This window comes from Coturnix japonica, unplaced genomic scaffold (genome assembly GCF_054131305.1).
Source record: "Coturnix japonica strain WE unplaced genomic scaffold, WE-NBRP24 Scf085, whole genome shotgun sequence".
In the NCBI taxonomy this organism is placed as follows: domain Eukaryota; kingdom Metazoa; phylum Chordata; class Aves; order Galliformes; family Phasianidae; genus Coturnix; species Coturnix japonica.
Window position 1 is genome coordinate 196872 of NW_028188988.1, and position 25152 is coordinate 222023.

Genomic DNA, 25152 nt, shown 5'->3' on the forward strand with positions numbered 1-25152 from the left:
AATCCCCGCCCCAACATCGTCAATCTCCGCCCCAACTTCGTCAATCTCCGCCCACCTTCGTCAATCCCCGCCCCACCTTCGTGCTTTTCCGCCTCCGCTCGTCCCTTCCCTCCCCCCCTCAGGGCGCCGCCGGCCGCCATTTTGTACGCGCGTCCCGCCGAATTAAGGGAGAGGGGGGGGGGGGGGGGGTGTAGATCCACCACCACCACAGCGCCATATAGTGACTGTTACACCCCCCCCCCCTTCAACACGACCCCCCCCCCCACCCCCATTATTTCCCCCCTTTATAACAGTGAATTAGGCCGATAAAATGGCCGTGGAGAACCCGAGTGTCCCCCCAGCAGCCGCCGCTTCCCCCCCAAGCCCTCACGCCGCCCCCCCACCTCATGATGGAGGAGGGGGGGGGGGGAGTTGCGGCCTACACCACCAACACCCCCGGGCGCCGCCGTTCCACGTTCAACACGGCCCGGACGAAAGGTCCCGTAAATCGATAATAATAATTAATAATTGGGGGGTTTTTGGGGGGTTTTTAGGATGGGGGGGGGTTAAATATGGGGTGGGGGGGGGGTTTATGGGGGGTTTGGGGGGGTTAAAGTGGGGTTTTATGGGGGGTTTAATATGGGGGGGGGAGTGAGGCCTAGAGGGTGAGGTGAGGCCTAAAGGGGTGAGGTGGGGGGTTAAGGGTGAGGTAAAGGGGGGGGTTCTATAGGTTAATATAAAGGGGGGCGGCTATAGGTTAATGTGAAGGGGGGGGGCCTTAAGGTTAAGGTGATGTGGGGGGGGGTCCTATAGGTTGAGATGGGGGGGGTCCCTAAGGGTTAATGTGAAGGGGGGGGGGGTCTTAAAGGTTGAGGTGGGGGGCCCTATAGGTTAATATGGGGGGGGGGTCCTATAGGTTAACTTGAAGGGAGGGGGGGTCTTAAAGGTTGAGGTGAGGCCTAAAGGTTGAGGTGGGGGGGGGTGTCCCTAAAGGTTGAGGTTAAAGGGGGGGGGTCCCTATAGGTTAATGTGAAGGGGGGGGGGGGGCCCTATAGGTTGAGGTGGGGGGGGGGGGCTAAAGGTTGAGGTGGGGGGGGGGTTAAGGGTGAGGTAAAGGGGGGGTCCTATAGGTTAATATGAAGGGGGGGGGCTATAGGTTAATGTGAAGGGGGGGGGGGTGTTAAGGTTGAGGTAAAGGGGGGGGGCTATAGGTTAATGTGAAGGGGGGGGGGGGGCTAAAGGTTGAGGTAAATTGGGGGGGGTCCCTAAAGGTTAATATGAAGGGGGGGGTCCTAAACGTTAATGTGAAGGGCGGGGGTGGGCTAAAGGGTGAAGTGAGGCCTAAAGGGTTGAGGTGGGGGGGTTAAGGGTGAGGTAAAGGGGGGGTCCTATAGGTTAATATGAAGGGGGGGGGTCCCTAAGGGTTAATGTGAAGGGGGGGGGGGGGCCTTAAGGTTAAGGTGAAGGGGGGGGGGGTCCCTATAGGTTAATGTGAAGGGGGGGGGTAGAGGTTGAAGTGTGTGGGGGGGCCCTATAGGTTGAGGTGAGGGGGGGGGGGTCTTAAAGGTTGAGGTGGGGGGGTTAAAATTGAGGTAAAGGGGGGGGTCCTATAGGTTAATATGAAGGGGGGGGGGCCTTAAGGTTGAGGTGAGGGGGGGGGTAAAGGTTGAGGTGGGCGGGGGGTCCTAAAGGTTGAGGTTAAAGGGGGGGTCCCTAAAGGTTAATGTGAAGGGGGGGGGGGGCTTAAGGTTAAGGTGAAGGGGGGGGGGTCCTATAGGTTAACGTGAAGGGGGGGGGATCTTAAAGGTTGAGGTGAGGCCTAAAGGTTGAGGTGGGGGGGGTTAAGGTTGAGGTAAAGGGGGGGTCCTATAGGTTAATGTGAAGGGGGGGAGTTAGAGGTTGAAGTGGGGGGGGGGCCCTATAGGTTGAGGTGAGGGGGGGTCTAAAGGTTGAGGGGGGGGGGGTGTCCTATATGTGAAGGTGGGGGGGGGGGGGCTTAAGGTTAAGGTGAAGGGGGGGGGTCCTATAGGTTAACGTGAAGGGGGGGGGATCTTAAAGGTTGAGGTGAGGCCTAAAGGTTGAGGTGGGGGGGGGGGGGGGTGTCCCTAAAGGTTAATGTGAAGGGGGGGGGGTCTTAAAGGTTGAGGTGGGGGGTGTTAAGGTTGAGGTAAAGGGGGGGGTCCTATAGGTTAATATGAAGGGGGGGGGGGGCCTATAGGTTGAGGTGGGGGGGGGTCCTAAAGGTTAATGTGAAGGGGGGGGGGGGGTAAGGGTTGAGGTGAGGCCTAAAGGTTGAGATAAACTGGGGGGGGGGGTCCTAAAGGTTAAATGTGAAGGGGGGGGGGCTATAGGTTGAGGTGGGGGGGGTCCTATGGGTTAATGTGAAGGGGGGGGGTAGAGGTTGAAGTGGGGGGGGGGGCCTATAGGTTGAGGTGAGGGGGGGCTAAAGGTTGAGGGGGGGGGTGTCCTATAGGTTAATGTGAAGGTGGGGGGGGGGGGTCCTTAAGGTTACAGTGATGGGGGGGGTGGGGGGTCCTATAGGTTAATGTGAAGGGGGGGGGTAAAGGTTGAGGTGGGGGGGGGGGGAGCCTAAAGGTTGAGGTAAAGGGGGGGGGCCCTAAAGGTTGAGGTTGGAGATGGGGGGGTCCTATAGTTGAGGTGGGGGGGGGGCGGTTATGGGGGGGGTGGGGGGGTTAAAATGGGGTTAAGGGGGGGGGGGTCCATAAAGTTTAATGGGGGGGGGCTCTTAAAGGTTAAGGAATGGGGGGGGGGCCATAAAGGTTAATGGGGGGGGGGGGGGTCTTAAAGGTTAAGGAGGGGGGGTCCATAAAGGTAAAGGAAGGGGGGGTCCATAAAGTTTAAGGGGGGAGGGGGGGTCTTAAAGGTTAAGGGGGGGGTCCATAAAGGTTAAGGGGGGGGGTCTTAAAGGTAATGGTGGGGGTCCATAAAGGTAAAGGAAGGGGGGGGGGTCTTAAAGGTTAAGGAATGGGGGGGGGTCCATAAAGTTTAATGGGGGGGGGGGTCTTAAAGGTTAAGGGGGGGGGTCCATAAAGGTTAAGGGGGGGGGTCTTAAAGGTTAAGGAATGGGGGGAGGTCCATAAAGGTTAAGGAGGGGGGGGTCCATAAAGTTTAATGGGGGGGGGGTCTTAAAGGTTAAGGGGGGGGTCCATAAAGGTTAATGGGGGGATAGGGGGGTCAAAGCTTTAGGTGGGGGGGGGGGGGGGGAATAAGGGGTAATTAATAGTGTTATTAATTAATGAGTTAATGGTTAATTAAGGTCCCAATGTGTGAAGCATTGACACCCCCCCACACTGCACCCCCCCCCCCCAGAAAAAAAAGAAGTTGACCCTTTTTCCCCCTTTTATGACCCAAAATGGACCCTCAAATTGACCTTTTTTCCCCTTTTATACCCCAAAAATGGACCCTAAAATTGATATTTTCCCCCTTTGTGCCCCAAAATGGACCCTAAAATTGACCTTTTTCCCCCCTTTATGCCCCAAAATGGACCCTGAAATTGACATTTTTCCCCTTAAAAAAGGCTAAAAAGTGGGGTTAAAATTGGGGTGAAAAGGGGAAAAATTAGGAAAATAAGTAAAAGTGATGGGAATGGCTGAAAAAGTGGGAAAAAATGAGCAAAAAAGGGACAAAAATGGACAAAAAAGGGACAAAATGACCAAAAATGGACAAAAATGACCAAAAATGGACAAAAATGGATAAAAAAGGGACAAAGTGACCAAAAAAGGGACAAAAAATGACCAAAAATGACCAAAAAAGGGACAAAAATGAGCAAAATGGACAAAAAGGGACCAAAAAAGGGACAGAAAATGACCAAAAAAGGGGGAAAAAAGGGATAAAAATGAACAAAAATGGGACAAAATGAGCAGAAAAGGGAAAAAAGTGACTGAAAATGGGACAGAAAATGGACAAAAATTGACTAAAAAAGGAGAGAAAAAATGACCAAAAAAGGGGGGAAAAATGGCCAAAAAAGGACAAAAAGCGACCAAAAAATGACCGAAAATGTGACAGAAATGGTCAAAAATGACAAAAAGGCAAAAAAATGTGATAAAAATGACCCCAAAAAGGGGAAAGGGGGGAAAAAAAGAGTCAAAAAAGGGGGAATTTGGGAAAGGGAGAAAAAGCGACAAAAATGGTCAAAAAGTCCCAAAAAAGGTGAGAAAAAGGGGGAAAAAAGGACAAAAAAAATCCCGAAGTGTCCAAAAGTGCCCAAAGTGCCCCAAAAATGGGTTGAAAAGGTCTGGAAAAAGTGAAAGAAATGTGAAAAAAGTGAGAAAAAGGCCAAAAAAAGTGACAAAAAAAGACCCAAAAAAGTGACGAAAATGGCCAAAAAGTGAAAAATGGTCCAAAAAGTGACAAAAATGGACAAAAAAGTGACAAAATGACCCCAAAAAGTGATAAAATGGCCTAAAAAAGTGACAAAAATGGCCAAAAAATGTGAGTAAAAGTGCAGAAAAAAAGTGAGAAAATGGTCAAAGTGATGAAAAGTACCAAAAAAGTGACAAAATGGCCCAAAAAAGTGACAAAAAATGGTCAAAAAAGTGAGAAAATGGCCAAAAGTGATAAAAAGTCCCAAAAAAGTGACAAAATGGCCCAAAAAAGTGACAAAAATGGCCCAAAAAAGTGACAAAAAATGGCCAAAATGTGACAAAAATGGCCAAAATGTGACAAAAATGGCCAAAAAAAGTGTCAAAAATGGCCCAAAAAAGTGACAATAATGGTCAAAGTGATAAAAAGTACCAAAAAAGTGACAAAAATGGCCCAAAAAGTGACAAAATGGCCCAAAAAAGTGACAAAAATGGCCAAAATGTGACAAAAATGGCCCAAAAAAAGTGACAAAAATGGCCAAAAAAGTGACAAAATGACCCAAAGTGCCCAAAAACATCCAAAAAGACCCAAAATCCCCCCAAAAAAGCTCCATTTTCGGCCCCTCCACATTTGCCCCGTGACCCAAAATTGTGTTAATTTTACCCATTTATTTTATTTCTTTTTTTTAATGTTTTTTTTTCCTTTTTAGGGTGTTTTTACCCCAAAGCTGCCCCTAAAAATGTCCATATTTTCCCAAAATGCCCCAAAATTGAAGAATTTGCCCCCAAAAATGGAGAATTTGCCCCAAAAATTGAGGAATTAGCCCCAAAAAGTGGAGAATTTGCCCCAAAAATTGGGGAATTTGCCCCAAAAATGGAGAATTTACCCCAAAATTGGGGAATTTACCCCCAAATTGAGGAATTTGCCCCTAAAAGTGGAAAATTAGCCCCAAAATGGAGGAATTTGCCCCAAAAATTGGGGAATTTGCCCCAAAAATGGAGAATTTACCCCAAAATTGGGGAATTTACCCCAAAATTGAGGAATTTGCCCCTAAAAGTGGAAAATTAGCCCAAAAATTGAGGAATTTGCCCCAAAATGGAGAATTTGCCCCAAAAATGGAGGAATTTGCCCCAAAAAGTGGAGGATTTACCCCAAAATTGAGGAATTTGCCCTAAAAATTGAGGAATTTGCCCCAAAATTGAGGAATTTGCCCCAAAAATTGAGGAATTTGCCCCTAAAAGTGGAAAATTTGCCTCAAAATTGGAGAATTTGCCTCAAAATTGGGGAATTTGCCCAAAAAATGGAGAATTAGCCCCAAAAAGTGGAGAATTTGCCCAAAAACTCAAGAATTTGCTCCAAAATTGGAGAATTTGCCCAAAAATTGGGGAATTTGCCCCAAAATTGGGGAGTTGGTCACCAAAAGTGGTGAATTAGCCTCAAAAATTGAGGAATTTGCCCCAAAAAATGGAGGATTTACCCCAAAAATGGAGAATTTGCTCCAAAAATGGAGGAATTTGCCCCCAAAAGTGGAGAATTTGCCCGAAAATTGAGGAATTAGCCCCAGAAATGGAGAATTTGCCCAAAAATTGGGGAATTTGCCCCAGAAATGGAGAATTTGCCCAAAAATTGGGGAATTTGCCCAAAAATTGAGGAATTTGCCCCAAAAATTGAGGAATTAGACCCAAAAAATGGAGAATTTACCCCAAAAGTCGAGAATTTGCCCCAAAATTGAGGAATTTGCCCCAAATAGTGGAGAATTTGCCCCCAAAAGTGGAGGATTTACCCCAATAATGGAGAATTTGCCCCAAAATGGTGAATTTGCCCCCAAAAATGAGGAATTTGCCCCAAAAAAGTGGAGAATTTACCCCAAAAATGGAGGAATTTGCCCCAAAAATGGAGGAATTTGCCCCAAAATGGAGAATTTGCCCCAAAATTTGAGGAATTTGCCCCTAAAAGTAGAAAATTAGCCCCAAAAATGGAGGAATTTGCCCCTAAAAGTGGAAAATTAGCCCCAAAATTGAGGAATTTGCCCCAAAAATGGAGGAATTTGCCCCAAAATTGGGGAATTTGCCCCAAAAAGTGGAGGATTTACCCCAACAATGGAGAATTTGCCCCAAAATTTGAGGAATTTGCCCCTAAAAGTGGAGAATTTGCCCCAAAATTGAGGAATTTGCCCCCAAAATGGAGAATTTGCCCCAAAAATGGAGGAATTTGCCCCAAAATTTGAGTACAAGTAAAGGAGAACCCTATAGAAACCCTATATGTGTCTTATAAGGGGGGTATAGATAATATAGGGTCATATAGGAACCCTATATATGTTGTATAGGATATAGAACCCTATAGAAAACCTATAGATGTCTTATAAGGGGGATATAGATAATATAGGGTCCTATAGGAACCCTATATGTGTTGTATAGGGTATAGAACCCTATAGAAACCCTATATGTGCCCTATAAGGGGGGTATAGATAATATAGGGTCATATAGGAGTCCTATATATGTTGTATAGGGTATAGAACCCTATGGAAACCCTATATGTGCTTTATAAGGGGGGTGTAGATAATATAGGGTCATATAGGAACCCTATATGTGTTGTATAGGGTATAGAACCCTATAGAAACCCTATATGTGCCCTATAAGGGGGGTATAGATAATATAGGGTCATATAGGAACCCTATATGTGTTGTATAGGGTATAGAACCCTATAGAAACCCTATACATGTCTTATATAGGGGAAGTGGATCTATATAGGAACCCTATATGTGTCTTATAAGGGGGGTATAGATAATATAGGGTCATATAGGAACCCTGTATGTGTTGTATAGGGTGTATATAGGGAAAGGAGAACCCTATAGAAACCCTATATGTGCCCTATAAGGGGGGTATAGATAATATAGGGTCATATAGGAGTCCTATATATGTTGTATAGGGTATAGAACCCTATAGAAACCCTATAGATGTCTTATAAGGGGGATATAGATAATATAGGGTCATATAGGAACCCTATATATGTTGTATAGGATATAGAACCCTATAGAAACCCTATAGGTGTCTTATAAGGGGGATATAGATAATATAGGGTCCTATAGTGACCCCATATATGTTGTATAGAGTGTATATAGGGGAAGTGGATCTATATAGGAACCCTATATGTGTCTTATAAGGGGGGTATAGATAATATAGGGTCATATAGGAACCCTATATATGTTGTATAGGGTATAGAACCCTATGGAAACCCTATACGTGTCTTATAAGGGGGATATAGATAATATAGGGTCCTATAGTGACCCCATATATGTTGTATAGAGTGTATATAGGGGAAATGGATCTATATAGGAACCCTATATGTGTCTTATAAGGGGGGTATAGATAATATAGGGTCATATATATATATATATGTAAAATAGGGTGGTATAGAAACCCTATATATGTTGTATAGGATGTATATAGGGAAAGTGGGTCTATATACGAACCCTATAGGTGGCTATAGGTGCAGGAGATCCTATAGGACCCATATAGAGGCCCCTATAGGACCCATTGCTATGCCCCATATAGAGGCCCCTATAGGACCCATATAGAGGCCCCTATAGGACCCATTGCTATGCCCCATATAGAGGCCCCTATAGGACCCATTGCTATGCCCCATATAGAGGCCCCTATAGGACCCATATAGAAGCCCCTATAGGATCCATCACTACGCCCCATATAGAGGCCCCTATAGGATCCATCACTACGCCCCATATAGAGGCCCCTATAGGACCCATATAGAAGCCCCTATAGGATCCATCACTACGCCCCATATAGAGGCCCCTATAGGACCCATTGCTATGCCCCATATAGAGGTCCCTATAGGACCCATATAGAGGCCCCTATAGGACCCATTGCTATGCCCCATATAGAGGCCCCTATAGGACCCAGTGCTATGCCCCATATAGAGGCCCCTATAGGACCCATATAGAAGCCCCTATAGGATCCATCACTACGCCCCATATAGAGGCCCCTATAGGACCCATTGCTATGCCCCATATAGAGGCCCCTATAGGACCCATTGCTATGCCCCATATAGAGGCCCCTATAGGACCCATATAGAAGCCCCTATAGGATCCATCACTACGCCCCATATAGAGGCCCCTATAGGATCCATCACTACGCCCCATATAGAGGCCCCTATAGGACCCATATAGAAGCCCCTATAGGATCCATCACTACGCCCCATATAGAGGCCCCTATAGGACCCATTGCTATGCCCCATATAGAGGTCCCTATAGGACCCATATAGAGGCCCCTATAGGACCCATTGCTATGCCCCATATAGAGGCCCCTATAGGACCCAGTGCTATGCCCCATATAGAGGCCCCTATAGGACCCATATAGAAGCCCCTATAGGATCCATCACTACGCCCCATATAGAGGCCCCTATAGGACCCATTGCTATGCCCCATATAGAGGCCCCTATAGGACCCATATAGAAGCCCGTATAGGATCCATCACTACGCCCCATATAGAGGCCCCTATAGGACCCATATAGAAGCCCCTATAGGACCCATATAGAAGCCCCTATAGGATCCATCACTACGCCCCATATAGAGGCCCCTATAGGACCCATTGCTATGCCCCATATAGAGGCCCCTATAGGACCCAGTGCTATGCCCTACATAGAGGGGTCAGGTTTGGGGTTGGGTTTAGGGCCAGGGTTGTGTTTGAGGTCCAATTTTAGGGCCAAAACTTGAGATTCAGGTCAAGTTTAACCATCATTTCTTAAAGCACGGCCCTATATTGAACCCTTCCATCCCATATGGATTTATAGGGTCAGATATTAAAGCCAAGCTCCAGCTTTAGGGTCCCAGATGGGTCCAATTTTAGGGCCAAAACTTGAGATTCAGGTCAAATTTAACCATCATTTCATAAAGCACGGCCCTATATTGAACCCTTCCATCCCATATGGATTTATAGGGTCAGCTTTAGGGTCCCAGTTGGGTCCAAGTTTAGGGCCAAAACTTGAGATTCAGGTCAAGTTTAACCATCATTTCTTAAAGCACGGCCCTATATTGAACCCTTCCATCCCATATGGATTTATAGGGTCAGATATTAAAGCCAAGCTCCAGCTTTAGGGTCCCAGATGGGTCCAATTTTAGGGCCAAAACTTGAGATTCAGGTCAAATTTAACTATCATTTCTTAAAGCACGGCCCTATATTGAACCCTTCCATCCCATATGGATTTATAGGGTCAGATTCTAAAGCCAGGCTCCAGCTTTAGGGTCCCAGTTGTGTTTGAGGTCCAATTTTAGGGCCAAAACTTGAGATTCAGGTCAAATTTAACCATCATTTCATAAAGCACGGCCCTATATTGAACCCTTCCATCCCATATGGATTTATAGGGTCAGCTTTAGGGTCCCAGTTGGGTCCAATTTTAGGGCCAAAACTTGAGATTCAGGTCAAGTTTAACCATCATTTCTTAAAGCACGGCCCTATATTGAACCTTTCCATCCCATATTACCCTATAGGGAGGATGGGGAATTAGAGGAGGGGGAGCTGGAAGATGACGGTGCCGAGGAGACCCCGGAACCTCGACCCACCCGGAGTCGAAGGGAAAAGGGGGAGAGACACGGGAGCGACTCGGATGGGGAGAGATCGCATCGACGCGGCAAGAGAAAGAGGAGAAAAGAGAGAGAAAAGGAGAAAAGGAGAGCCAAAAAGAAGAGGAAATCCAAGCATAAGGTGAGCAGGGCATCGGAACGGCCCTAAATGGGTCCATATGGCATCGATAATGCCATATATGGGTCCATATGGCATCGATAATGCCCTAAATGGGTCCATATGGCCTCAATAATGCTCTAAATGGGTCCATATGGCATCAATAATGCCCTTTATGGACCATAGATCTTCAGAAATGCCCTATATGGGTCCATATGTCCTCTTTAATGCCCTAAATGGGTCCATAGGTCTTCAAAAATGCCCTATATGGGTCTGTATGGCCTCTTTAATGCCCTACATGGGTCTGTATGGCCTCAGTAATGCCCTACATGGGTCCATATGGCTTCAGAAATGCCCTACATGGGTCTTTATGTCCTCTTTAATGCCCTACATGGGTCCATATGTCTTTAAAAGTGCCCTATATGGGTCCATATGGCCTCAATAATGCCACATATGGGTCCATATGTCTTTAAAAGTGCCCTATATGGACCATAGATCTTCAGAAATGCCCTATATGGGTCCATATGGCCTCTTTAATGCCCTATATGGGTCCAAATGTCTTTAAAAGTGCCCTATATGGACCATAGATCTTCAGAAATGTCCTAAATGGGTCCATATGTCCTCTTTAATGCCCTACATGGGTCCATATGTCCTCTTTAATGCCATATATGGGTCCATATGTCTTTAAAAGTGCCCTATATGGGTCCATATATCCTCTTTAATGCCCTATATGGGTCCATATATCCTCTTTAATGCCCTACATGGGTCCATATATGCTCTTTAATGCCCTACATGGATCCATATATCCTCTTTAATGCCCTATATGGGTCCATATGTCTTTAAAAGTGCCCTATATGGGTCCATATATCCTCTTTAATGCCCTATATGAGTAATTATGTAATTCCTCAAGCAAAATATAATTGAACCGAATGGGATATTTTCCCTTCAACGAAGACTTGATGTCAAGAGGTCCTAAAAATGAAAGGTTTCCTATTAAAATACCCCAAAAAATCCCACAATTTGGGTTGATACGTGGTTCCCTTACAGCGACACGCATCCTCCAGTGATGACTTCTCCGATGACAGCGATGATTCTGATTTCAGCCCTGGAGAGAAGGGGGGGCATCGTCGGTACCGGGACTACAGCCCCCCCTACGTCCCTGTGAGTACGGTGTATAGACCCCAAAAATGGGGATATTATGGGATTTGGCATTAAAAGGGTCCCACCACCATTCCCAATGGGATCCCATCACCATTCCCAATGGGATCCCATCACCGTTCCTAATAGGATCCCATCACCGTTCCCAATGGGATCCCACCGCCATTCCCAATGGGATCCCATAACCATTCCCAATGGGATCCCACCACCATTCCCAATGGGATCCCATAACCATTCCCAATGGGATCCCACCACCATTCCCATTGGGATCCCATTACCATTCCCAATGGATCCCACCGCCATTCCCAATGGGATCCCATCACCATTCCCATTGGGATCCCATCACCATTCCCAATGGGATCCCACCGCCATTCCCAGTGGGATCCCATCACCATTCCCATTGGGATCCCATCACCGTTCCCATTGGGATCCCATCACCATTCCCAATGGGATCCCATTACCGTTCCCAATAGGATCCCACCACCATTCCCAATGGGATCCCATTACTGTTCCCAATGGGATCCCATCACCATTCCCAATGGGATCCCATCACCGTTCCCATTGGGATCCCACCTTCATTCCCAATGGGATCCCATTACCATTCCCAATGGGATCCCACCTTCATTCCCAATGGGATCCCATCACTGTTCCCAATGGGATCCCATCACCATTCCCAATGGGATCCCATCACCGTTCCCATTGGGATCCCACCTTCATTCCCAATGGGATCCCATTACCATTCCCAATGGGATCCCACCTTCATTCACAATGGGATCCCATCCCTGTTCCCAATGTGATCCCAACCCTACTCTCACCCGACCCCCATTCCCTATAGGACCCCAGCCCTGATCCCATTCCTTCTCTCCCCCCACAGCCCCACCAGCCCTATTCCTCTTCCCACAACGCCCCCATGCAGAAGAAGCCATATTCCAAGATGGAACCCAAAGGCTACGGATCCTATGAAGACTATGAGGCCGAAGATTACGGCCGCTATGAGGGTGAGGATGATGAGGATGGGCCGAAGGACGACTACGATGACTTTACCAAAGAGCTGAACCAATATCGAAGGGCGAAGGAGGGATCGCATCGAGGCCGAGGTAACAGAGCTTTTTGGGTTGAAATCTCCCCTTTTTTGGTCCATTTGGACTGGGAAAAGACACTTAACTCCATCCCCAAACCTCACATTGAGACCCAAAGTCCCAATTTTAATCATTTTGGGCTAAAATTGACCAAAATCTGCTCCTATTCCTTCCAAAATCTGCCATAATCCATCAATACTTAACCCAAACCTGAGTCCCTCTGTCTCATTTCTCATCACTTTGGGTTGAAATCCACCGCAATCCATCAACTTCAGTTCCATATTCAAACCTCACATTGAGTCCCAAAACCCCAATTTTAACCATTTTGGGCCTAAATTGGACCAAAATTTGCCCCTATTCCTTCCAAAATCTGCCATAATCCATCAATACTTAACCCAAAGCTGGGTCCCATGCCCTAGTTTCCATCACTTTGGGTTGAAATCTACCACAATCCATCAACAACTGAAGTTCAATTTCCATCCCAAACCTCACATTGAGCCCCAAAGCCCCAATTTTAACCATTTTTGAGCTAAATTGGACCAAAATTTGCCCCTATTTCTTCCATAGGTGGTCGTGGTCGTGGCCGTGGGTTCCGGGGTCGTGGCCGTGGATGTATGAGGGGTGGACGAGGAATGGGAAGGGGGAACCGAGGTCGGGGTCGAGGGGATCATATGGAGGATGAGGAGGAGATGTATGAGGAAGAGATGGAGGTGAGTGATGGGGATGGGGGTCTGAAAGGGTGGGATGGGGTTAAAAGGGATGGGAATGGGGTGAGAAGGGATGGGATAGGGTTAAAAAGGGATGGGATGGGGTTAAAAAGGGATGGGAATGGAGGTGAAAGGGATTGGGATGGGGGGAGAATGGATGGGGATGGGGTTAAAAAGGGATGGGATGGGGTTAAAAAGGGATGGGATGGGGTGAAAAGGGATGGGAATGGGATGAAAATGGATGGGGATGGGGTTGAAAGGGATGGGAATGGAGGTTAAAGGGATTGGGATGGGGGAAGATGGATGGGATGGGGTGAAGAGGGATGGGAATGGGATGAAAATGGATTGGGATGGGGTGATAATGGATGGGAATGGGGTGAAAATGGATGGGAATGGGATGAGAAGGGATGGGAATGGGGTTAAAAAGGGATGGAAATGGGGTGAAAAGGGATGGGATGGGGTTAAAAAGGGATGGGATGGGGTTAAAAGGGATGGGAATGGGGTGAAAAGGGATGGGAATGGAGGTGAAAGGGATTGGGGTGGGGTGATAATGGATGGGAATGGGGTGAGAGGGGATGGGAATGGGGTGAGAAGGGATTTGATGGGGTTAAAAGGGATGGGAATGGAGGTTAAAGGGATTGGGATGGGGGAAGATGGATGGGAATGGGGTGAAATGGGATGGGATGGGGTGATAATGGAGGAGAATGGGGTGAGAAGGGATGGGATGGGGTTAAAAGGGGTGGGAATGGAGGTTAAAGGGATTGGGATGGGGTGATAATGGATGGGGATGGGGTGAGAAGGGATGGGATGGGGTTAAAAGGGGTTGGGATGGGATGAAAATGGATTGGGATGAGGTTAAAAGGGATGGGAATGGGAGATAAAAGGGATGGGGTTGGGGTTCCAATCTGTGGGGTTGGGGCTCCAATCTGTGGGGCTGGGGTTCTCATCTTTGGGGTTTGGGCTCTAATCTATGGGATTGAGGCTCAATCTATGGGGCTGGGCCTCCAATCTATGGGGCTGGGCCTCCAATCTATGGGGCTGGGCCTCCAATCTATGGGGCTCGCCCTCCAATCTATGTTCTCTCCCCCCCCCAAGTACGGTGACCCCGATGATCCCATTGGCCCCGATGACGACTACGACGACTACAGCAACAAGGAGCCAGGCCAATACCGCCGCAATAGGGACGGACGGGGGCGAGGTGAGACCCCCCCCCATATCCCACCCCCTATATTTAAACCCCACTGTTCCACAAATGACCCATTTTCCCCTTTTTTAGGCTTAAATCGAGGCCGGGGCCGCGGTCCCAGAGGCAGAGGGAATAAAGGGATGGGCCGAGGTCGAGGCCGTGGTAGGATGGGAAAGGGAAGCGCCATGAACGACGAGGAGGATTATTACGATGAGGATATGGTGAGAAATTAACCCGTTTTTAATCAATTTCACCTTTATTTGCCCATCCAGGACCATGGAGAGCAGCCCCCATGTCCCTATATGGTCCTATAGGGCCCATAGGTGTATAGACCCCATAATGGTCCTATAGGGCCCAAAGGTGTATAGGAAGTGACCCCACAATGGTCCTATAGGGCCCATAAGTGTATAGACCCCGTAATGGTCCTATGGGGCCCATAGGTGCATAGGAACTGACCCCACAATGGTCCTATAGGGACATAGTTCCCTTCCAGCCCCAATTTTATGCCATTTACCCTCTAAATCCCATTTCTTTTTCCTCCCCCCCCCCTATTTAGGATGGTGGAGGTGGCAATTACCGCCGTGGGGACCACGACAAGGGACACCCCCCTGCAGACAAGAAGGGCAAAGTCATCTGCAAATACTTCGTGGAGGGTCGTTGTACATGGGTGAGACCCCAGACCCACTTCTGCCCCCTATATCCATCCCTATAGGGCCTCATATCCCCCATATCCATCTCTATAGGGCCTCATATCCCCCATATCCATCACTATAGGGCCTCATTTCCCCTACATCCATCCCTATAGGGCCTCATTTCCCCTATATCCATCCCTATAATACCTCATTTCCCCCATATCCATCTCTATAGAGCCTCATTTCCCCTATATCCACCTCTATAATACCTCATTTCCCCTATATCCATCCCTATAGGGCCTCATTTACCCCATATCCATCTCTATAGTGCCTCATTCCCCCTATATCCATCCCTATAGAGCCTCATTTGCCCTATATCCATCCCTATAGGGCCTCATTTCCCCTATATCCATCCCTATAGGGCCTCATTTCCCCTATATCCATCTCTATAATACCTCATTTCCCCCATATCCATCTCTATAGAGCCTCATTTCCCCTATATCCATCCCTATAGAGCCTCATTTCCTCCATATCCATCCCTATAATACCTCATTTTCCTCATATCCATCCCTATAGAGCCTCATTTCCCCTATATCCATCTCTATAGAACCTCATTTCTCCTATATCCATCACTATAGGGCCTCATTCCCCCTATATCCATCTCTATAATACCTCATTTCCCCCATATCCATCCCTATAGGGCCTCATTTTCCCCATATCCATCCCTATAGAGCCTCATTTCCCCTATATCCATCCCTATAATACCTCATTTTCCTCATATCCATCCCTATAATACCTCATTTCCCCCATATCCATCCCTATAATACCTCATTTTCCTCATATCCATCTCTATAGGGCCTCATTTCCCCTATATCCATCTCTATAGAGCCTCATTTCCCCCATATCCATCCCTATAGAGCCTCATTTCCCCTATATCCATCCCTATAGGGCCTCATTCCCCCTATATCCATCTTTATAGAGCCTCATTTCCCCTATATCCATCCCTATAATACCTCGTTTCCCCCATATCCATCTCTATAGGGCCTCATTCCCCTATATCCATCCCTATAGAGCCTCATTTCCCCCATATCCATCCCTATAGGGCCTCATTTCCCCCATATCCATCCCTATAGAGCCTCATATCCCCCATATCCATCCCTATAGGGCCTCATTTCCCCTATATCCATCCCTATAGGGCCTCATTTCCCCCATATCCATCCCTATAGGGCCTCATTTCCCCTATATCCATCCCTATAGAGCCTCATTTCCCCTATATCCATCTCTATAATACCTCATTTCCCCTATATCCATCACTATAGGGCCTCATTTCCCCCATATCCATCCCTATAGGGCCTCATTTCCCCTATATCCAGCTATATAGAGCCTCATTTGCCCCATATCCATCACTATAGGGACTCATTTCCCCTATATCCATCCCTATAGAACCTCATTTCCCCTATATCCATCCCTATAATACCTCATTTCCCCCATATCCATCCCTATAATACCTCATTTCCCTCATATCCATCCCTATAATACCTCACTTGCCCCATATCCATGTCTATAATACCTCATTTGCCCCATATCCATCACTATAGAACCTCATTTCCCCTATATCCATCCCTATAGAACCTCATTTCCCCTATATCCACCTCTATAATACCTCATTTCCCCCATATCCATCTGTATAGGGCCTCATTTCCCCCATATCCATCCCTATAGAGCCTCATTTCCCCCATATCCATCTCTATAGAGCCTCATTCCCCCTATATCCATCCATGTAGAGCCTCATTTCCCCTATATCCATCCCTATAATACCTCATTTCCCCCATATCCATCCCTATAATACCTCATTTTCCTCATATCCATCCCTATAGGGCCTCATTTCCCCTATATCCATCCCTATAGAGCCTCATTTCCCCTATATCCATCCCTATAGAGCCTCATTTCCCCTATATCCATCCCTATAATACCTCATTTCCCCTATATCCATCTCTATAATACCTCGTTTCCCCCATATCCATCCCTATAGAGCCTCATTTCCCCTATATCCATCCCTATAATATCTCATTTGCCCTATATCCATCCCTATAGGGCCTCATTCCCCCTATATCCATCCCTATAGAGCCTCATTCCCCCTATATCCATCCCTATAGAGCCTCATTTCCCCTATATCCATCTCTATAGGGCCTCATTTCCCCCATATCCATCCCTATAGTGCCTCATTTCCCCTATATCCATCCCTATAGAGCCTCATTTCCCCTATATCCATCCCTATAGAGCCTCATTTCCCCCATATCCATCCCTATAGAGCCTCATTTCCCCTATATCCATCCCTATAGAGCCTCATTTCCCCTATATCCATCCCTATAGAGCCTCATTTCCCCCATATCCATCCCTATAATACCTCATTTCCCCCATATCCATCCCTATAATACCTCATTTTCCTCATATCCATCCCTATAGGGCCTCATTTCCCCTATATCCATCTCTATAATACCTCGTTTCCCCCATATCCATCCCTATAGAGCCTCATTTCCCCCATATCCATCCCTATAATACCTCATTTCCCCCATATCCATCCCCATAGGGCCTCATTTCCCCTATATCCAGCTCTATAGAGCCTCATTTGCCCCATATCCATCACTATAGGGACTCATTTGCCCTATATCCATCCCTATAATACCTCATCTCCCCCCATATCCACTCCTTTACCCCATTTCTTCCCCCATAACCCTATTTCCCCCCATATCCACCACTATAACACCCCATTTCCCCCCATATCCACTGCTTCACCCCATTGCTTCCCCTATACCCCATATCCCAATACCTTAATTAACCTTTAGGGTTAATTATAATACCCTAATCCTAATGTCCCCCCCCCCCAGGGTGAGCACTGTAACTTCAGCCACGACATTGAGCTGCCTAAAAAGAGAGAGCTGTGCAAGTTCTACATCACCGGGTACTGTGCGAGGGCTGAGAACTGCCCCTATATGCACGATATCCTTTGGGATCGATGGAAGAAATGGGGTAAAATAGCCCAAAAAAGGGCAAAAAGTCAATGGGAATGGATAGAAAGAAGGGAAAAAAGGCAGAAAGTGGGTGAAAATAGGAGAAATAGGGGCAAAAATAGGGGAAATAGGGGCAAAAATAGGGGAAGGAGGGCAAGAAATAGGGGAAATAGGGCCAAAAATAGGAGAAATAGGGGCAAAAATAGGAGAAATAGGGGCAAAAATAGGAGAAATAGGGGCAAAAATAGGAGAAATAGGGCGAAAAATAGGAGAAATAGGGCGAAAAATAGGAGAAATAGGGCGAAAAATAGGAGAAATAGGGGCAAAAATAGGAGAAATAGGGGCAAAAATAGGAGAAATAGGGGCAAAAATAGGAGAAATAGGGGCAAAAATAGGGAAATGGGGCAATAAATAGGGGAAATAGGGGCAAAAATAGGAGAAATAGGGGCAAAAATAGGAGAAATAGGGGCAAAAATAGGAGAAATAGGGGCAAAAATAGGAGAAATAGGGGCAAAAATAGGGGAAATAGGGGCAAAAATAGGAGAAATAGGGGCAAAAATAGGAGAAATAGGGGCAAAAATAGGGGAAATAGGGGCAAAAATAGGAGAAATAGGGGCAAAAATAGGGGAAATAGGGCCAAAAATAGGAGAAATAGGGCCAAAAATAGGAGAAATAAGGGCAAAAATAGGAGAAATAGGGGCAAAAATAGGGGAAATAGGGGCAAAAATAGGAGAAATAGGGGCAAAAATAGAGAAATAGGGCCAAAAATAGGAGAAATAGGGGCAAAAATAGGAGAAATAGGGGCAAAAATAGGAGAAATAGGGGAATAAATAGGGAAATTAGGGCAAGAAATAGGGGAATTAGGGCAAGAAATAGGGGAAGAAGGGTAGAAAATAGCTTCTATTCCTTAAAATTGAGGTTTCTAACCCCAGAATTGGGGTTTTTAGGCTGATTTGGGTCCCCAAACCCCACTCAACGCCCCCCCCCCCCAATTAACCCCAATTAACCTCGGAGGGGGGGTTAATTCTAACCTAATTTTGGCCAAATTTGGGTTCATTCCATTCAAATGTTGGTCTAAAAATGCCACTTTTTGAGCTTCTATTCCTTAAAATCGAGGTTTTTAGCCCCAGATTTGGGGTTTTTAGGGTGATTTGGGTCCCCAAACCCCCCTGAACGACCACCCCCCCCCCAATTAACCCCAATTAATTCCATTCTCCTTAACGAACCCCACGCGATTTCCCCTGCAAGCTCTTCCACACCACAGGCAACTGCATCAACGGCGACGACTGTATGTTCTCCCATTCCCCATTAACAGAAGAGACCCGAGAGCTGCTGGACAAGGTACCACCCCCCCTTTATAACCCCCCCCCCCACCTTTATAACCCCAAATCCTCCCTTTTTTACCCCAAAAAACCTCATTATTTCCCCATCTAGATGCTCCAAGATGATGCGGAAGCTGGTGCTGAGGATGAGAAAGAAGTAGAGGAGCTAAAGAAACAAGGCATCAACCCATTGCCCAAACCCCCCCCCGGTGTGGGGCTGCTCCCAACCCCCCCCAGACCCCCAGCTCCCCCCTCCCCTAATGGCAGGGCAATGCCCCCTGTACCCCCTATGCCCCCCCCAGGTCCACAAATGCCCCCCCCCCCAATGCACGAGCCACTGTCCCCCCAACAGCAGGAGATGTATAAGAAGATCCCGTCTCTATTTGAGATCGTGGTTCGACCCACGGGGCAGTTGGCTGAGAAACTGGGGGTCAGGTGGGTGAGACCCCCCCCCACCCCATATTAATTTATGGGGGGGTTGGAGGGGGGAAATGGGGGTTTTGGGTTGGATTTGGGGGTGGAGAATGGGATTTGGGGGGGGAAAGTGGGGGTTTGGGGGGGGAGAATGGGATTTGGGGGGGGGAAGTGGGGGTTTTAGGTTGGATTTGGGGGTGGGGAATGGGATTTGGGGGGGAAATAGGGGTTTTTTGGGGGTAATTGGGGGTATTGGAGGGGGAAATGGGGGTTTTAGGTTGGATTTGGGGGTGGGGAATGGGGTTTGGGGGGGGAAAGTGGGGGTTTGGGGGGGGGAAATGGGATTTGGGGGGGGGGATAGTGGGGGTTTGGGGTGGGAAATGGGATTTTGGGGGGGGAAAGTGGTGGTTTGGGGGGGGGAAATGGGACTTAGGGGGGGAAATGGGGGTTTTAGGTTGGGTTTTGGGGTGGGAAATGGGATTTAAGGGGGGAAAGTGGTGGTTTGGGGTGGGGAAATGGGATTTGGGGGGGGAAATAGGGGTTTTTGGGGGGTAATTGGGGGTGTTGGAGGGGGAAATGGGGGTTTTGGGTTGGATTTGGGGGTGGGAAATGGGATTTGGGGGGAGAAAGTGGGGGTTTAGAGGGAGATTTGGGGCTGAAAGGGGGAGATTTGGGGCTGATAAGTGCAGATTTGGGGCTGGAAAATGGGGATTTGGGGCTGAAAAGTCCAGATTTGGGGCTGGAAAGTCCAGATTTGGGGCTGAAAGGGGGAGATTTGGGGCTGAAAATGGGGATTTGGGGCTGAGAAGTCCAGATTTGGGGCTGAAAAGTGCAGATTTGGGGCTGGAAAATGGGGATTTGGGGCTGAGAATTCCAGATTTGGGGCTGAAAAATGGGTTTTTTGGGGCTCAGGTCTCCTCTCTAAACCCCATTTCCTCCTCTTACAGGCACCCAGGACCCCCCCCACCCCGCTTCCCTGGGCCTGGAGGACCCCCAGGCCCTATGGGTGGGCCCATGCACCCTGACATGCATCCAGACATGCATCCAGACATGCATCCAGACATGCACCCTGACATGCACCCAGATATGCACCCAGATATGCACCCTGATATGCATCCAGACATGCGTCATGACATGCATCCTGACATGCATCCTGACATGCATCCTGACATGCCTATGGGGCCGGGCCCCCCCATGCTGCCCTATAGCCCCGAGGGTTCCCCACACGGTGCCCTCCTGCCCCCCGGTGCTGCCCCCCCACAGGGTTACTATGATGGATTCTATGGGCCCCCCCCGGAGGGGATGGAGATGGAGCACGGAGCCATGGGGGGGTCAGGTATGTGTGCCCCTATTTGGGGACTAAAACACCTTATTTGCCCCCAGATCCAGCCCATAAGCCCTTATTTCCCCCATATCCACCCCAAAAAGACTCTATTTCCCCCCTTGTCCACCCCATAAACCCTTATTTCCCCCATATCCACCCTCAAAAGACCCTATTTCCCTCCATATCCACCCCCAAAAGACCCTATTTCCCCCCATACCCACCCAATAACCCCTTATTTCCCCCATATCCACCCCTAAAAGACCCTATTTCCCCCATATCCACCCCAAAAAGACCCTATTTCCCCCCTTGTCCACCCTATAACCCCTCATTTCCCCCATATCCCTCCCCAAAACACCCCTTTCCACCCCAAAACCCACCCTATAACTCCTTATTTCCCCCATATCCACCCCAAAAAGACTCTATTTCCCCCCTTGTCCACCCCATAAACCCTTATTTCCCCCACATCCACCCCAAAAAGACCCTGTTTCCCCCCATACCCACCCAGTAACCCCTCATTTCCCCCATACCCCCCCCAAAACACTCCTTTCCACCCCAAAACCCACCCTATAACTCCTCATTCCGCCCATATCCACCCCCAAATCCCCCCTTTCCCCCCCAAAACCCACCCTATAACCCCTTATTTCCCCCATATCCACCCCCAAAAGACCCCTTTACACCCCCAAACCCACCCAATAACCCCTCATTCCCCCCATATTCACCCCCAAATCACCCCTTTCCCCCCCAAAACCCACCCTATAACCCCTTATTTCCCCCACATCCACCCCCAAAAGACCCTATTTCCCCCCACAGTCACCCAATAACCCCTTATTTCCCCCATATCCACCCCCAAATCCCCCTTTTCCCCCCCCAAAACCCACCCTATAACCCCTCATCCCCCCCCCAGCTCATCTCCCCCTTAACCCTACATCCCCTTCCCCCCCTTATACCCCCTCTCCCTCTCTTCACAGACCCCTACGCCCCCTATGAAGACATGGAAGGACCCCCCCCCAGCGGCCACCTCTACCCGGACCCCCCCCCAGATCACGACCCCGAAGACCCCCCCCCAGTCCCCGAATTCCTCCCCTCAGCACAACGTGCTTTGTTCCTCCGCATCCGCCATAAGCAACGTGAGGAAGAGGAGAGGGCACGAAGGCTGGCGGAGGGGGGGAGGCCTGAAAGGGACCCCGAGGAGGGTGAGTGGGGTCTAAAGGGGTTGGGGGGCTTATGGGGGGGGGGCACTGCTTTTTGGGGGGCTCTGAGGTCTTTAGGGTGGCCTGAAAGGGACCCCGAGGAGGGTGAGTGGGGTCTAAAGGGGTTGGGGGCTTATGGGGGGGGCACTGCTTTTTGGGGGGGTCTGAGGTCTTTAGGTTGGCCTGAAAGGGACCCCGAGGAGGGTGAGTGGGGTCTAAAGGGGTTGGGGGGCTTATGGGGGGGGGGCACTGCTTTTTGGGGGGATCTGAGGTCTTTAGGGTGACCCCAATGGGACCCTGAGGAGGGTGAGTGGGGTCTAAAGGGGTTGGGGGGCTTATGGGGGGGGGCACTGCTTTCTGGGGGGGTCTGAGGTCTTTAGGGTGACCCCAATGGGACCCTGAGGAGGGTGAGTGGGGTTTGAAGGGGTTGGGGGGCTTATGGGGGGGGGGCACTGCTTTTTGGGGGGATCTGAGGTCTTTAGGGTGACCCCAATGGGACCCTGAGGAGGGTGAGTAGGGTCTGAAGGGGTTGGGGGGCTTATGGGGGGGGGGCACTGCTTTTTGGGGGGATCTGAGGTCTTTAGGGTGACCCCAATGGGACCCTGAGGAGGGTGAGTGGGGTCTAAAGGGGTTGGGGGGCTTATGGGGGGGGGCACTGCTTTTTGGGGGGATCTGAGGTCTTTAGGGTGACCCCAATGGGACCCTGAGGAGGGTGAGTGGGGTCTAAAGGGGTTGGGGGGCTTATGGGGGGGGCACTGCTTTTTGGGGGGATCTGAGGTCTTTAGGGTGACCCCAATGGAACCCTGAGGAGGGTGAGTGGGGTCTGAAGGGGTTGGGGGGCTTATGGGGGGGGGGCACTGCTTTTTGGGGGGATCTGAGGTCTTTAGGGTGGCCTGAAAGGGACCCTGAGGAGGGTGAGTGGGGTCTAAAGGGGCTGGGGGGCTTATAGCGGGGGCACTGCTTTTTGGGGGGATCTGAGGTCTTTAGGGTGACCCCAATGGGACCCTGAGGAGGGTGAGTGGGGTCTAAAGGGGTTGGGGGGCTTATGGGGGGGGGCACTGTTTTTTGGGGGGGTCTGAGGTCTTTAGGGTGACCCCAATGGGACCCTGAGGAGGGTGAGTGGGGTCTAAAGGGGTTGGGGGGCTTATGGGGGGGGGGCACTGCTTTTTGGGGGGATCTGAGGTCTTTAGGGTGGCCTGAAAGGGACCCTGTGGAGAGTGAGTGGGGTCTAAAGGGGTTGGGGGGCTTTTGGGGGGGAGCACTGCTTTTTGGGGGGGTCTGAGGTCTTTAGGGTGGCCTGAAAGGGACCCTGAGGAGGGTGAGTGGGGTCTAAAGGGGTTGGGGGGCTTATAGGTGTGGGGGCACTGCTTTTTGGGGGGGTCTGAGGTCTTTAGGGTGACCCCAATGGGACACTGAGGAGGGTGAGTGGGGTCTAAAGGGGTTGGGGGGCTTATAGGGGGGGCACTGCTTTTTAGGGGGTGTTTGGGGGGATCTGAGCTCTTTAGGGTGAGGGGTGTTGGGTTTTGGGGTGGATTTGGGGCCATTTGAGCCCCTTTGGGGTACATTAGGTAGAATCAGAGCTCATTAGGATGGATGATGGGGGGGGGGCAATGGATTTTGGGGTTCATTTGATGACATTTGGGGCCCCCCCTTAATTAACACCACCCTAATGACCCTCCCCAGGTGATGCTGCCCTATGGTACTCCAGCGATGAGGATGAAGGTGGCAGCGTCTCATCCATCCTACGTACCCTCCGGCAGCAAAGCGGCGCTTTGGGGCCACCCCATCCTTCTATGGGGCCGCCCCCTGGTTCTATGGGGCCGCCCCACACCGCAGACCCCCGGCTTCAGAAAGCAGCAGCAATGGGAGGAGGGGGGCGACCAGCAGACCCCCGTCTGCGAGACCCCCGTTTGGCCCGGCACAAAACAGAACCATCTCACCCCAAACCAGAAGATTATCCCAAAACGGACCCGAATTACCCCAAAACGGAGCCGGATTATCCCAAAACAGAAGCGGATTATCCCAAAACGGATCCTCACAACCCCAAAACGGACCTTTCTCACCCTAAAACCGACCCCATCCCCAAATCACGCCTCCCCGACGAGGAAGACGACGCCGACCCCGAGCGTTCGTTACGGGACCGTCCCATCGTCATCCCATTGGAACCACCACCGGGACAATCACCGCGGGACCCCCGGTGTCACCGACAACGTTTCGCCCCCACCCCACGGGATCTCACCCTCATCAAACCCCCCTTCGCCCGCATGGTCTTATGGAGCCCCGAGGATCTCCTCCCTTTGCCCATCCCCATCCAGGATGTCACCGTCACCCCCGGCGGAGACCCCCGGTTACACCGTAGCGACCCCCGGCATCGAGCTCTCGCCGCCGACCCCGGTGTGATAACAGAACCCTCATCCAAGATACCGGATTTCGAGCTCTTATCTCGCATCCTCCAGACGGTGAGCGCCGGTGGAGGTGATAAACCAGCTGATATCACAGCTGATAAGCAACCCGGTGATAAAAGCACCGCCGGGCCCGGTGATAAACTCAGCAGCGATGCATTCCCCATTGATAAACCCATTGATAAACCAAGCGGCGCCGATCGCCCCAGCGACCCCCGCGTACGTAAACCCCCATCAGACCCCAGGCTGCAGAAAGCTGCAGCCAAACCCACCGAGCACGGTGAGTCGGGTGAGGATACGGGCGATGCTATGGGTGATGCTGGGACCCCTTTGGCACCCTACGACCCACGGTTGAGCCGTGGGGCGGCGCAGAGCCGGGTGTTGAGCGCTATCAGTCTATACGACCCGAGGACGGCGGTCAGTGACGGACGTGGGAAGGAACAACCCTACAGTCGTCGTTCGCCATTGGCGCAAGCGGAACCAGCACAGGATCGATACAACAGCTACAACAGGCCACGGCCAAGGGGGGCGGCTGGGAACAGTGGGGGCAGTGGGGCAGCAGAGGGCACAGAGCAGGAGGAGACGGACAGCACCGCGTCGCTCAAGGATGTCTTCAAGGGCTTCGACCCCACGGCGTCGCCCTTTGGGCAGTAGGGGTGGTGGTTGTTGGGCTGTCATGGCAGTGGTTGGGTTGTAGGGGATGTGGTTGGGGTGTAGGGGTGGATATTGGGT

The 25152-nt window shown here is 49.7% G+C and overlaps 1 protein-coding gene across 1 annotated transcript; it reads left to right on the top strand.

Moving 5' to 3' along the window:
- Positions 1–52: 52 nt before the first annotated feature.
- Positions 53–25152, top strand: LOC107307269 (zinc finger CCCH domain-containing protein 4). The gene is made up of 14 exons (XM_085534546.1): positions 53–477; positions 9806–10019; positions 11043–11156; positions 12028–12250; positions 12800–12942; positions 14035–14137; positions 14216–14346; positions 14682–14792; positions 17646–17757; positions 19000–19109; positions 19203–19525; positions 20452–20840; positions 21797–22021; positions 23702–25152. Exons 1-14 carry the CDS (start codon positions 311–313, stop codon positions 25072–25074), a joined length of 3738 nt encoding a protein of 1245 aa, XP_085390672.1. The 5' UTR covers positions 53–310; the 3' UTR covers positions 25075–25152.